The sequence below is a fragment of the Lynx canadensis genome, chromosome D1 (genome assembly GCF_007474595.2).
Source record: "Lynx canadensis isolate LIC74 chromosome D1, mLynCan4.pri.v2, whole genome shotgun sequence".
Classification (NCBI taxonomy): domain Eukaryota; kingdom Metazoa; phylum Chordata; class Mammalia; order Carnivora; family Felidae; genus Lynx; species Lynx canadensis.
This window is the reverse complement of record NC_044312.2, coordinates 71,631,807-71,647,361: the sequence shown is the minus strand read 5'-3', so window position 1 is coordinate 71,647,361 and position 15,555 is coordinate 71,631,807. Positions and strand designations below refer to the sequence as shown.

Below are 15,555 nucleotides of genomic sequence, written 5' to 3'. Positions count from 1 at the left end.
CATGGTCTCTGGGACATCTGATGAGGGTTCCACATAAAGACCTTACTCAGAGTCACTAAGTAATATCAAATTAGTGTTTAAGGTAAGAAGAAACAGAAGTCCTAAGTTCTCCCCAGCCAGCCCGGCTGGTTATTATTGACCTCCCTCCAGATATAAGTTATTTATACACATATATGTGCTTATGTATGTAGGTACATTTATATATGTGTGTTCACATATGTATGTTTATATTTTTATGCGTGTGTTTATATTTAATCATATATAGTATAAAATATTTATATGTATGATGATAGAGATGGTAAGTGACAGATAGATACATTGATAGATACGATAGATAGATGGACAGGTAGGTAGGTATTTACATCTGGAGCAGACAACAAAGAAATGGCACCAAAGAATGCCAGACTGAGAGCCAGGATCAATGTGGCAGCCTTCCTTTGGCTGAGGAGGCACTGAACTCAGCATAACTATATTTAAGCCTCAGTACCCATTTGCATTGGGTTCTCATTACACGGTTTGCCAAGCCTGTGGAAAATAGCTTTCTTTGCATTTTTAGCTACTGGGAAATCTCAAGGGAAGAAATGCTGAATCCAGACTGAGGGGATTCTGGTTCAAATCCTGACTTTGCTGCGGGTTAACTTCGGCACAAAACAGGGTCACGGCAGCTACACAACCAAGCTGTTGGGGGAACAACTGAGTTCATGTATGTGAGAGGGCCTCACCCAGGTGAGGGTCAGTCTATGGAAAGCTTCCTGGTTAGAAGAATGTCTCAAACCTTCATAAAAGGTATCCCAAGGGTTGGAATACATGGAAGGGAGAGGACGAAGGAGGCTCCAGAGGAAGGTACATGGAATAGTTGTGTGGACCACCCTGAAAACCCCTCAAGGACCCAAGAACAGCACTCGTCTTAGAGTAGAGCTGGGAATCGCCTGAGCTAGCAGAATTGCACTGTTGGCTAGAGCTTGTTTAATTTTATAGAAAGCTATGGGATCAAAGCCAATGCGTATAATGGTATCTATTATTCAGACAGACTTGGGATAAGCTGTCATAAAGCTGAGGAGGCTACTTGTGGGATGTAGGCTAGTGATGGGGGAAATAATAGAAGAGCAGGATAATTGTGACATAGCACAAGGGAGTTTGCTCTGCTCTGCGCTCAAGAAGGGATGGGGCTTACTACTACCATCACAGGGAGGGCTGGGCTTGTTCTTTGGTCTTCAAAGGAACCCAAGAGGCTGAGAAGGCAGACCTCAGACAGATGAAGGGCCCAAAGACAGACCACACTGGGCCCTGAGGAGGTAGGTGGGGCAGGCCACTTCGAGGCCCAGATTTGCTCCAAATTTGTCACAGTGTTGGGCACACTACCTGAGCATCAACAGTGAGGATGCTGTGTAGAGTGCACCAGGGGCTCCCAGCTCCTGTGTCACTGTCAGGACTAGAAACTCAGACATGGTGACTCCACTGGAGGAACCAGTCTCACCCTCTTCCGGGCTGGGAAGATGGGAGTCATCACTGAATCTTCTCTTTGCTTCAGCCTTCTGTCTACTCTCTCCCAAGGACTCGAGACACAAGAAGATTGAGATGAAGATTCTGGAGGCAGAACATCTAGTTAAAATCCCAGATCTGCACTTAATGTGCATGACCTCGGACAAGTTATTTACCTTCTCTCTGATCCTCTGTTCCCTCATCTCAAAAATGGGAATTATAATTACACATCATCAGATCACTGAGAGGATCAGATGGGATAATGAATGAAAAGCTTAGCACAATGCTTGGAGAGAAGGAAGGATGCAGAAAATAACAAAGGTTGTAGAAGGCAGAGAGAAGGGCAGAGGAAGGAACAGGAGAAGAAGGAGAAAGAGGAGGAGGGTTGCTAAGAGGCAGTTCAGAATAGTAAGCAAGAGCATAGCCTTTGCTGCCAAGCAGGCAGTTTCAAATTCCAGTTCCCTCACTTACTAGCTGTGTGACTTTTAAAGCTCCCTAGCGATTCTAACATGCATCAGGATTGAGAACTTCTAAGTCACTCTTTGGCCCAAGAATCTAAAGGGCCAGGATGAAACCAGAAGTCACCACTGTGGGCTTTGGGACCATGAGCTCTGAAGTAAATAAACCTGGGCTCTAATTCTGACTCCACTCTTGATCAGTTGTGTGAACTTGAGTAAGTCCCTTAAACCATTTACTCAATTATGGATGAGAACAACTTGATACCAACTTCCTAGGATGGTTTTGTGATTTAAAGCAAATAATGTCTGAACGGCATTAAGCACAGTGGATGGCAAGACAGCAACGCTCAAATGTTACCTGTTGCGGTTATATGCGACTTACTGCTCCCCTAAGCAGGGTTGACAAGCATTTACCCTCCTCTTCCAGATTTCTTTTTTTTTCTTTTTTTTTTTCAATATATGAAGTTTATTGTCAAATTGTTTTCCATACTCCTCTTCCAGATTTCTTTAAGGGCTTAGGTGAGTGAGTCTGAGAGTGGCCATGCCTCATGACTACCTGTAGCGCTCGTTAAAATGTGGATTCTCAGGTCTCATCCCAGGACTTCAGTAAATTTAAGTGGGGGCAAAAGGATCTGTGTTTTCCAAAATCCCCTGAGGGATTGTGAGACAGAGGCAAGACTGGGGACCACTGAACCACAGCATCTTCCTATGGCTGGCATCATACATCTCCTGAAAGACATAACTTTGTGTCCAATTAGATCACTAGTTCTATCTCCATGGCAATGTCATTTCTCAAGTTAAAAAAAAAAATGAGCAAAAACGAAATAGAAGACGCTGGTGAGAGCCTAGGATCATCAATTGCCTGTATTTACCCTAAGTGTCTGCACACCAAGCGTAAGGGCAAATTACCCACGAAGCTGCTGAATTAGAACTCCCATTGTAATTGATGAAAACCACCGTTACCCTCAATTTTGTCTTCTCATGTGGTACTGCAGTGGCTGCAGGTATTTGGGGGATTCATCAAGAACCTGAGTTGGGGGATATGTTTTGTTTGGGTTTGGTGAGATATGTAGAGATGAGAAGGGAGGGTTGATACACCTAACGGATACCACATTAAGAGGAGTATAGGGATGAGACCCTGGGGGCACTGCTTTCTTCTCAAGAGACAGCTGAAATCAGAGGGTCTAACCACTATTAAAGATGGAGACACCAAGGCCTTAAGAGGGGACGTGACTCTTTCAAGATCATACAGCCAACAACTTCTGGAGCCAGCTATTCCCACCAAACTAGCTCCCTCCCACTCTCCCCAAGCCTGTCACTTTGGCCTCTAACCGTGAAGCTCACCTTGGCGATGATGCGGCACAAGGGAGCCCCCTCCTGGGTCAGGCTGAACAGGTTCCCTGTGGTGGATTCTGTGGTGTAGATATTGTCTGAGGCATTGATTTTTCTCACCAGTGCCTAGGAAAAGATAGCAAAGTCTGATGGTTACTCACTTCATCTATCCTCCACTAATCTTCCTTAATGGAATACCAATGGATCCATGCTCTTAAAAGCCCCCTAGAAATTATAATCCTGCCCCATTCACAGTCCCAGTATGGGGGTGGTGAGGTTCTAGCTTTGGGAAAGACATGAGCCTGTATGAGGTCTGAACTACATTTCAGAAATAGGGGATAATTTCAAACCCCTGGGGCATCGACAACAAATGTGCCCCGTTCCAATCGACAGAAAATCAGCTCTCAGTACTGATGGTCTCAGCAAGTACTGCTTTGTTGTTCTCCTGGCTTCGAATGAAGACAGAAACCAGCAGTTAAATTCAACCCTAAAGTTGAAAACCAAGGGGTTGCTACTGCTATGGCCAAAGAATTGGTTTGTTTGGGATGACTGATAGCCAACGGGTGGGTATCCAGCTGGGTAATGGGTTCAGGGGTTGAGTCAAGAGAAGTAGCCTCCAACAAAACAAAACAAAACAAAACAAAACAAAACAAAACAAAAAAGAGAGAAGTAGTCTACAGTAGCTTACTCCTTGGGAGGACATTTGCATTGTATAGCCAGGCCAAAATAGCAATACTGGGATTCCTGTCTAAGAGTGGGTAGCTCGGGAATGTCACCCCGCTCCAAGCTGAGGGAACTAAGGTTTGTGGTAAGAAGGCTAAAAGTGACTGGACCTAGGACCCAGGGAGGACCAGGAAGAAAAGCAAATGGAAAATTCATCAACAAATGACACATAAAGATTAGTTTAGCTTATTTCTGGGAAAAAGCTTTTTCACGTATCTTGAAACTACTTCATAATCAGCCATTTGCTTTGAAGCATATGATTCATTGATTATAAATGATTCCTACCTGCTAATTAATTCTAGTTGCTGGAGTTTCTCCTGGGAGATGTGGAGACAGTGATTCGGAATACTTGCCCTGGGGGTGCTTCATGCAAGAAAGTCACACCTCCAGAGCTGGGGGCTCTGAGCAGTTGCTGTGTTACTTTAAAATATCAAAATGGATTTGTTTTTTAATTAAACCCACCGTTACGGGAAAAAAAAAAACACTTAAAAGGAAATAGACTTGAGTTCTAGTGCCAGATTGCCTTTTTTAACACATTATGTTGATGAGGAAGTGTGCCTGAGGTTGAAAGCAGGGACTCTAGAGTCAAACTGCCCTGGGTGCAAATCCTGGTTCTGCCATGGTGTCCGGGTGCCCCAGAGCAAGGAATTCAGCCCTTCTGTGATTCAGTTTTCATCTGTGTAAAACAGGGTGGAATTTACAGCGTCTATCTCTTAAGGTGGCTATACCCATTTATTAAGGTAGCCAATATACAGGGGCTCCTGGGTGGCTCAGTCGGTTGAGTGTCGGACTTCAGCTCAGGTCAGGATCTCACAGTTCATGAGTTCAAGCCCAGCATTAGGCTCTGTGCTGACGGCTCAGAGCCTGGAGACTGCTTCAGATTCTATATCTCCCTCTCTCTCTGCCCCTCCCCTGTTCATGTTCTGTCTCTGTCTCTGTCTCTCAAAAATAAATAAACATTAAAAAAAAATTTTTTTTAATAAAAGAAAAGGTAGCCAATATATAAATAAAGGACTTCTAAAGGTACTCGGCACATGGAAGCAAAATAAAGTTGTCAGCGGTTACCATTTTGTGATCTTGGGCAATAGAGAAAAAAAAAAAACCTTAGGCCTCAGTTTCCCCATTTGTAAAATGATTATAATTAAGTGTGTTTAAGGCTCAAGGTAAATGACTCTCTTTTTCTCTTTATTCAAACTCATAAAATACTTCACACATACAATAAACTAATTCTCTACAGAGAGCAGTCTAAGATTAAGTGCGTATTTAATCAAGCGACATTAAATGTAAAAATTATTCCCTAAGGTTTGATAGATGCCTCTTATAAGATATTCAACAAAAGGTAAAATTAATAACCAAGATTTGTTACTGCAAGTCTCTGTAATGAACGTCCTTCTTAGAATCCTCCCCCATCATACCGTAAGCACTTACGTAAGTCATATTAATGCTCATATGAAAACACCGATTTCATATACTGGGGGCTTGTACCTAAATCATAATTACTCAGTGTTCCTGATTAGTGTTTGCACTTCAAGCAAATTAGCATGACGTTAAACAATTCAACCCAATGTCTTTTGCAATCATCTGCTAACACTAGACCATTTACGCCTGAGAATAATTTCTTGCTAATGTCTCTACGCACGTATACCGTAATTATGCCTCAGATTATCTCAGTGAATCAGCTCTCTGACAATGAAAAGTTGTAATCATCCTTTTCATGAAGATAAATTTGGAAAAATTTGAGATCAAAGGCCCCACTGAAATCGTCACAGTATGTCAGAGCTGAAGGACCCTCAGCAAGTCTTGTCCAACCCTCACTTCACTTGAGGAAACAGAGACATAAGAAATCTGACCAAGGTCAAGCATGTGATATGTGGTGGAGTTAGTTGGACCTGAAATCCTGTGAATCTGACTTCCTGTTTTCCAAGTTCAGTGAATCCATCTCCTTCAAAGTCGGCAGGACCTCACCTGGACCAGCAAAGATAGAAGTCTCAAGACAAGGAGAATATTTGGCCTCATTCGCAACTCTCACCAGATTGGAGAGTGGTTCTCCATCTGGGTCCCGTTAGCATCTGCAGCTCTCCACCCTGGGGGAGCCAGAGCTGCTGCTGCAGGGGGCAGAGCTGACTGAGAGCCCCAGCTGCTGTCCCTCTGGATCCAGCCTTGTGTCCTTGTTGAGGCCATACCTCCCTGAGCTACTCCCAGCTGTGACAGAGCAGAGCAGGGGCACTACTGCAGCCCGTGGCCATTAGAGGGGACTCCTTTGGCCTGAAAGTTCCACGTCTCTTCCTATTCGAGTCTTCCTTCCACCTTTTATTTCTGTGTTCAGACCTGCAACATGGTTTTCCATGCCTGCCCCACTTCCTCCCTTTCATCCTTCACAGGCATCTATCGTATCCTATCTTGGTGTCAGCTTTAAACTAACACAGTCTCTAAAATCAAGATTTTTTTCAGGCAATCAAGGAGAAACTGAAGACGTGTCAAAAGTATGCTTCACCCTGTATCATAAGAAGAGTGGCAGAAAAGAGACAAAATAATGGAGCAAAGATTGATGAGACTGAATGACAGAAATAGTTTTTTAAAGACAGACTAGGCAGAGAAGAAAAAAAAAAACACCACACACACACACACACACACACACACACACACACACACACATACAAAACCCCTGAATCTTGAAGACCAGGAAAAAGGGATAAAGAAGGGTTAAGGAAATGTACACAATCTAGCTTCTCTAAATAAGGAATTCAAAAAGGAAAAAGTATTTTTGTTTCTGCAGACCCGTGAAATTGATCAGGAGAGATAAACTCTCATACATCAGCCTGGAATAAGTTCCTCAGAGGGAGCCAGGGAAATACAGTGAAGCCTCTGTGTAAAGCTTCAGATAGAGAATCCATAGTTGGACATAGTTAGGGCAGCCCAGCCATGCAAAGAAATGACATAAATGTGGGCTGATGTGACAGGGTGTGGCAGATTAAACATGGCCACAAATTCTTTGCTACTCCTCCCATAGAGACGTGAGCTCCAATTCTCTCCTGCCACCACCACCTTTTAAATCTGGGCTGGCCTCAATGACTTGCTTGACAAATAAAAGCCAGCACTTGGTGGAAGTAATATTTCAGGACGTCCAAGGCTAGGTCATGGGAAACCTTGAAGCTACCACCCAGGATTCTTGTAACATTCTTTTCAGAGTCCTGAGTTACCATGCAAGAAGTTTTGTAACTCTGAGACTGTCATGCTGGAGAAACCATGTGTAGGATCCCTGATCAATAATCTCAGTAGACACCAGCTTTCCAGCCATCCCCTCCAAGGCACTCTACATGTCATGAAGCTTTCTAAGACTCTCCAAACCATCTGCCAGCTGAATAACACGAAATGGCCTCTGTTGATGCCATATGGAACAGAAGAATCACTCATCCAGGCTCTGCCCACATTCTTGGCCCTTCAGATTATAAGATATAATAAAAATGGTTATTATTTGGGTTGTTATACTTGTTATACACTAACAGAGTTCTGGAAAACAGGAAAGGACTACAGAGAACAGCATGAAATATCTAAAGGATTGCTAGATAAATTTCTAGGTGAAAGGTTTTGAAAATGCAAATCTGGCATTGCCTATGTCCTAAAAGAATGTATTGGAGAAATGCATGAATCAGGCCCCTGAGGAAAGGCACAGAAAGACCAGACATACTAAAGAGGAGATAGACAAAGCTCTAACTGAATACAGGCTTGGATTAGCTATTGTTCTGATAGGAAAATATCTCCTAGGTAGGAATATACATTGTGGGGAGGCAAATGTGGATAAGATCTTTTAGAATTGGAGGTTTGGGGCAAATATAGACCTTAATTGATTTAATTTCTCTCAATAAGGGAAATGCCAAATCTAGAAGAGTTTTCTTGAAAAACAAAAGAATGGGCCAGAAAGCAAAGAAAGGCAAAGTGATAAAGTTGCTCAAACCCAGCAACTAGTGCTCATGCTAGGAGTTAGATAAGGAAAGATACCAACATGGGAAGCAGGGTAAACAGTCAGAAATTCAGCTGAGTCTCCCTGAAAGGAGTAGGAGATAAATGAAAGGAAAGAGAATACTGGAGGCATAGTTCATTAATGCAAAAAAAGATGTAGCAGAAAGAAATGCTACTCGAGGTCAACCTACTCAAAAGGTATGGAAAGACTGTGTTCTGAGGAGCACACGTCACAGGGACTGGTCCTCTTGAAGCCTATAAGGATCCAGTCTTCAGGAGCATCCTTAGAAGACAGGGGTCTTACGACCTAAGCAATTCTCCATCAAGAGGCAGGGACAACAGCCAACATGATATAGAACTAGAGTGTCTGTGCATTTTAGGGCAGTCTTTATTTTCTTATTTATCCTTAAAGGAATTTTGAAAAATCTATGACCCCTCACACATTTTCAATTTGACAGGGACAATTTTTCATCATAAGTTTCAAGAACAAAGTTGGAAAGGGTGTAATTTCCAGCAGATTGTAGATAATGACATAAAATAAAAGCATTGCATCTTTTAGACATATTCAACGAAACTTAAATACAATGTAACTTGATACCAACATCATCATCCACTTAAAAATGTACGAATAATCTCTTCCTTCAACATTGTGAACATTTCACATCTTTTCTTTTCATCCTTAAATGTATGTTCCCATTCCAACCCCCCCCCCTCAGAATTTCATCTTCTTGTAACACTTGTGAGTTTCAAAGTGTTTTATTGATTACCCTTGTCATATTTATCACTGAAATTTGAAAAGTCATTTTAATGGGGCACCTGTGTGGCTCATTCGGTTAAGCGTCCGACTTCGGCTCAGGTCATGATCTCACAGTTGGTGGGTTCGAGCCCCATGTTGGGCTCTGTGCTGACAGCTCAGAGCCTGGAGCCTGATTCAGATTCTGTGTCTCCCTCTCTGTCTGCCCCTCCCGTGCTGACGCTCTGTCTCTCTAAATAAATAAATAAATAAATAAATAAACAAACAAACAAACAAACAAACATTGAAATGTCATTTTACTTCCTGTGACTATAAGGTCCTAAGTGTTTAAAAATACTCTCTTCTGGGTTGAGTTACTGTTACAATTAGTATCAGTACAATTGGTCAACACAACATAGATTATTAATTTTGATAACTATACATAATAAAGATGAACATTTTATTATAAACATAGGTTTTAATGAGATAAATGAGGCTTTGTATCCTTTTTAGGCTTTCTCATTAACTCATGTAGACATTATTGAATATTGACCTAATGCATGTTTTTATTTAATTTATTTTGTGTGGTTTATTTAAGATTATTTATTTATTTTGAGAGAGAGAGAGTGAGGGTGAGCAGGGGAAGGGCAGAGAGAGGGGGGAGAGAATCCCAAGCAGGGTCCTCGCTGTCAGCATGGAGCCCAGGGCTTTCAGAGTTCAAACTCATGAACCGTGAGACAATGACCTGAGCCGAATTCAAGAGCCAGACGCTTAACTAAGACACCCAGGTGCTCCAATGCATATTTTTAGATGTAAACCTGAAAAATTTTGTTCCATAAATCCATAGAGACAAATGGGAGGAGTTTTTATAGCCATGCTGCTTGACCTTTTGAGTACACTCTGAATTGTGCAATCACATGGTGATCCATCATCAAACACTATCTTTTTAAATTTTTTTAATGTTTATTTCTTTTTGAGAGAGACAGAGACAGAATGCAAGTGGGTGAGGAACAGAGAGAGAGGGAGACACAGAATCCGAAGCAGGCTCCAGGCTCCGAGCTGTCAGCCCTGAGCCCAACATGGGGCTCAAACCCACAAATCGATGAGATCATGACCGGAGCTGAAGTCGGACACTCAACCAACTGAGCCACCCAGGTGCCCCATCAGACACTATTTTTAATGATCTTCCAGCTGATAAATCCTCTCAATTGGTAGAAGAAAAGAAATGGAAACCACTTGACTTGCAAAAGCAATTGCTACCCAATCATTAGAGTCGCCCATTCACTATCTCAATTTCTGGGAAGAATTCCAAAAGTACTTTCTCAAGACTTATCAAATAATTATTAATTATACCCATTGCTCTTTTACTTGGAATACCTTCGGTTATCCAAATTATGCAGACGGGATTAGGAAAATCAAAATATTATTAATTTCTTTGCCAATACAATTTTTAATAAAATATTTGTGTGTGCTTCAAATATGTTTTATCAAAACCTTGAATCTACAGCTTTTGCTTGTTGAATTTATGGAAAACACCCACCCTAAAACCTAATTGGCAAAGACAGTTCTTTCAGCCAAGCCAATCACTCAAGACAACTTTTCTCAATACAGAACTGACTTCATTTTTATTTTTTATTTAAAAACAAAAATTTTAACGTTTATTCATTTTTTGAGAGACAGAGCGTGAGTGGAGGAGGGCAAGAGAGAGAGGGAGACACAGAATCTCAAGCAAGCTCCAGGCTCTGAAATGACAGCATAGAGCCCAATGCGGAGCTCGAACCCCCGGACCGTGAGATCATGACCTGAACTGAAGTCGGACGCCCAACCGACTGAGCCACTCAGGTGCCTCCTAACTTCATTTTTGATTACGAAATGCTTTGATATGTGTTTCAAGAAATGCCCCAAAATGCACTGACAAATAATTATACAAATCACTCTCTAAGGGAAAATGTTAAAACTGTCAATATTAAAATAATGGAGAGCTAAAATAAAATTTGATTTATTAGTATATGTTTACTAAACTTTTAATAATGCAAAGTAACAGGCAGATAACATTGCAAATTTATTATAAATCTAGGAATGTGTAAAAAGACATTGTATTCTTTCAGTAAATAGGTGGATATATGTATTGAAATTTGGTGTTCGTTGTAAGGAGTAATTCAAATTTGAGAATAAAAATATCAGAAATTATTTGATTATTTTTAGTAGCTCTCATGATCAGACTTCCCTACATATTTAAAGAAGGAAAAAGGTATTTACTGCTTAAATCTAATTAGTCCAGCTGCTAGCAATTAATTTTATATTTTGCTAACAAGAAGTAGAAATTAGTATAAATATTTCATAAAATGTGTTGACAAAATAGGCTTGAATTGCTTTCTTAAATAATGTACTCCAAATCTGAAAAAAAAAAAAAATCATGTAAAACTTGGATCTGTGGCTTTTATACAATACGTCTTGCAAAATGTTGTCATTCTCAAAAGTATTCCAGCTACATTTAAAAGAATCATTATCGGGGTGCCCAGGTGGTTCAACAGGTGAAGCATCTGACTTCGACTCAGGTCATGATCTCACAGTTCGGGAGTTCAAGGTCCACGTCAGGCTCTGTGCTGGCAGCTCAGAGCCTGGACCATGCTTTGGATTCCGTATCTCCCTCTCTCCTCCCCTCCCCAACTCGTGCTCTGTCTCTCTCTCTCAAACATGAATAAACATTAAAAAAAAAAAAAAAGAATCATTATCATTAACCTTTAGAATCTTCGGGTCTTCAAAGATGTTTTTCTCTGCGATGAATGACATAACCTAGGTTTGAGTGTGAGATATAGTTGAAGGAAATTGCTTGCATTTAAATATGTGCCCCCAAAGCCATTTTGAGTGTTTGATTTGTCTTACCAGTTCTCTCTTTACTTTGTCAAAGGAAAATGTCCCTCAAGAGCCATGCACAATTTGGAAGTAAATAGAGATGGAAGAAATATGATAAATTTAAATCTTTCAAAACCACCCCTCCAACACACACATATAAGCACACACTGGTACACACATACGCACACACACTCACACACACACTACCATTCTACTATATATCCCCACAGTGGGGACACACAATTTCTGGGGTGTCAGGGTGGCCTAGTTGGTTAAGCATCTGACTCTTGGTTTTGGCTCAGGTCATGATTTCGCTGTTTGTGGGACTGAGCCCCACATCGGGCTGTGCACTGACAGTGCGGAGCCTGCTTAGGATTCTCTCTCTTTCCCGCTCTCTGCCCCACCTTTGCTCTCTCTCTCTCTTCTCAAAATAAATATATGAACTTTAAAATAACACACACACACACACACACACACACACACACACACACAATTTCTAATGCCTTTCTCAACAGAAATATGTAAGAAAAATCACAGAAATAATTCACAGAGGCCTATGGGTCTGTGGTTCAGGGAGGAAGGTTTCTTCTTTGGTCTCCCCAATCCTCCAAAGTTTTACACAGCAGGGCAATGCACTATAAGATTTGGGATGGGGGTTGGGGGAATATGGCCTTCTTTTGGAAAGTAATAGAAGGGATGTTAGAAACTGTGTATTATTGAGAGGATAATTTTTAGGAAAGAAATAAAAATTGGAGATCTAGAAATTGAATCCGTTAAAAGTATATGTGTTTGCATTTCTCCTAGAAAATCTTTGGGAACCTGGAGAATACAGTGTCTTTAAAGTGGTTTGAAGACATGTAGCCAAAGTCACTTCAAGCAGCCCAAATCAATGTAGCCTGGGGTGGCAGAAACGGTGTTTAGGGGGGGCGGCTAGAAATTAAGAAATGTTGAAAATGCTGAATGGGAAAGTGTGCAAACCAAGAAAGTCGTTGGAAAAGGATTATAAATGCCTGACTTTGCAGGAAGAAGTAAATGTATCAAATGCCCTCCTATGAAAAAGGAGACATTTTTCTCCCATATGTGGTAAACATCATGCCACAGTTAACCTATGGTAGATGATTTCCCCCAGTGAATATATGATCACAAAGCCTTGTGGACCATGGACAACTGAATTAAACGGACATCCTACCCATGGATGCCGTCAAGATGGTGTCTGTTCCCCACCCTCTTCCATTCAACTGCAGATAAGTTAAGGCCTTCAGCAACCCTAAGACAGAGTCCCAGCATGAAATGTTGCCTGGAATTCCTGCCTAACGGATTGCAGATTGGCCTGTTTTCACTTTCTGTGAATGCAGGGGTAATGCTGTGATACTATTGTGTATCCAAGGTACTACCTCTTTCAAGTATGGTTGGGAAAGACCAGTACAAATTGAGAAGCCTAGAAGGAACCCCTCTCAAAGCTGGAGAGACAGCCTGGACTGTAGCTTCCCAAGGTAACATGACCACACGCACACTGGGATGAGACCCTTCTGACTAAGATGAGCAGAAGAAGAAAATTGAAGAGAATTCTATTAACCTACGTATATGGGACTTGGAATTTTTCCTACAGGAAAAGACTGGGGTTTTTTTTCTTTAATTTTATTTTCTCCCACAGAACTTAATAATGAAACAGACTATTTCTCTAAATTTTGTACATCTTTATTTTTCTCATCTGGAAAGTACAGATGATCTTTATGTTACTGTTTAGGTGCACTGCAGCCTCTGGTTATCTATATTGGACAACATATATGCGAGAAACTGAAGAGTAGGAAATAGAACAGGAAAGCAAATTTTGAGCTTTAGTTATAAAACTTCCTTAGAGATAATTTATTAAATGTAATATCATGAGTCATTTCCAAGCCTTCTGGGAGCAGAGTCTAAATGTCCCACTGTGATTCCAGAAGGATCTGCAAAGAGGTAGGGGTTGTTATTTGCAGAATGACTTCATGAAGGTGGGAAAGAACTTCCCTACTGGCAGCTGACCTCCTCCCCCAAGGGGCTCAGGCACACTCTTGCCTGACCACAGCCCCCAACAGATAAGGCCAATAGCACAGTAGGGCAAGAACTGTGACAGTACTTGGTCCCCACTCCTACTGTCCTCTGTGCAGGGATTTCAGTGACATGCCTCTGCTGGCTTCACTCCCTACCTCCCTGTCTCATCCTCCTGAGAGGGTAGGGATGAGTTCATGAGTTTGGAAGAAGGAACTGAGTATGCTAAGCTTAGCCCCTGTCTCTTTTCTCTTAGGGAGTATCCCTCAGGTCTGAGCTCTGTCACAAGGTAGGTGCTTGTCCTTCAGGTGAGGCCTGAGGTTGACCAGCTGTGCCTAGGACAGAGAGGGGAAATTTAGCTGTGAGATAAAGTTTTAACTAGTTTGCTTAGCCACAGAGCCAAAGCTACATTTCCCTAATCAGTTTTATTAGAATAAAGGTGCTATTTTAAACTAAAATCAAAAGTAATTGATGGAATGAAAAGATAAATGAATATAACATCTACCCACATGAAGCTGAGTCAAGGACTCAAAGGTACAGGTGAGAGTCAATTTATTCAATAGAGAGTCCCTTAGAAGTCATTTTAAAGTAAATCAATTTTTATAAGTTAAGTCTTCTCTTACCTCCCACATAGCTAATCCTTTATTCCCAGATAGATTAATCATCAATGTTCATTAATTTCCTATTGGTGCCTCCTGACATTTAAGCCTTAAATTTTTCCATACTCACCAAGTAGTTAAATTATCTTAACAAACAATTCGTTAGGTGACTGGGGGCGGGCTCTTTAGCAAAGCATGCTGTGAGCTCTTAAGGGAGAGCAAGTCTTTAGTGAATAAAGCAGTTGACTTAGTCAGAAGAGTGTCACCGATTACTCATGGGCTGTCTCATTTCACCCTCACAACAAGCCACTTAGAGGTGGGGAGATGAAGTAATTTGCCCAAGTTGTCATATCCAGTAAGTAGCACTGTCAGGATCTGAACCTTGATATGCCTCCAAACCCCCCACTCAGTCCACTATCCCACAACACCTACATTCATAGAAATCCATACTACCAAGATTGGAAGAAGTCTTGCAAACACTTGTCTACTGCTGATGTCCTCCAGGGCATGAGTTGTCTTGTCTCAGGGATGGGGAATTCCTAAGGTGGCCCCTTCCATTGCAGGGCAGAGTTATTATTCCCCAATTCCTTTTTACATAGAATGTCCTATAGATTTGGCCTGCTGGCCTAGGGTCCTTTTTCCTTTCAGGTCCCTAAAACACAGGACTGTGGAGGTAGTAGAGTGTCCATCCTTAGATTAAACATCCTCTCCTCCTCCAACTATTTCCCACATATCTTGACCTTCAGCCTGGCCCCCACCCTTTTAGAAGTCTCCTCGGAGCCCAATCACTGCCAGTGATACATCTGGGGTCTGGAATTGGACACAACATTCCAGGATGCAGGAGACCAGTGCAGAGTTGTGTGCTAGATTATCACTGCCCTCCTTGTAAGCATTGTTCTACCATGTATTATTTCTGTGTGTGGCAGGGGTAGGGGTGGGGGCCAGGAAGAGCACTGTTCCTCTGCTCGAGAGCCTCCACAGTACAAACAATGCTTTTACCAAATTGCACTTCCTGAAACGCCAGCATCCCAGAGTAAGTGAACAAGTGCTTTAAGAATAAAAAAGATTTGGGGTGCCTGGGTGGCTCAGTCGGTTAAGTGTCCGACTTTGGCTCAGGTCATGATCTCACGGTTCATGGGTTCAAACCCCGCATTGGGCTCTGTGCTGACAGCTTGGAGCCTGGAGCCTACTTCAGATTCTGTTTCCCTCTCTCCCTACCCCTCCCCTGCTTGTGCTGTCTCTCTCTGTGTCTCAAAAATAAATAAATGGAAAAAAAAATTTTTTTAAAGAATAAAAAGGATTTGTTGCGTCCACATAAGTTTGGAATATACAGCTTCATATCCATTCATTAATAAATCCTTATTGAGGGCATACTGTATAAGAG

General features: G+C 41.7%; 1 protein-coding gene across 1 annotated transcript in view; it reads right to left on the bottom strand.

Moving 5' to 3' along the window:
- INSC (INSC spindle orientation adaptor protein) overlaps nucleotides 1-15,555 on the bottom strand; it is a 94,173-nt gene that overhangs the window by 46,909 nt on the left and 31,709 nt on the right. The window contains exon 7 of the mRNA XM_032595076.1: nucleotides 3,285-3,398. Within this exon, the coding sequence (XP_032450967.1) occupies nucleotides 3,285-3,398 (114 nt within the window). The remainder of the gene's footprint in view (nucleotides 1-3,284; nucleotides 3,399-15,555) is intronic.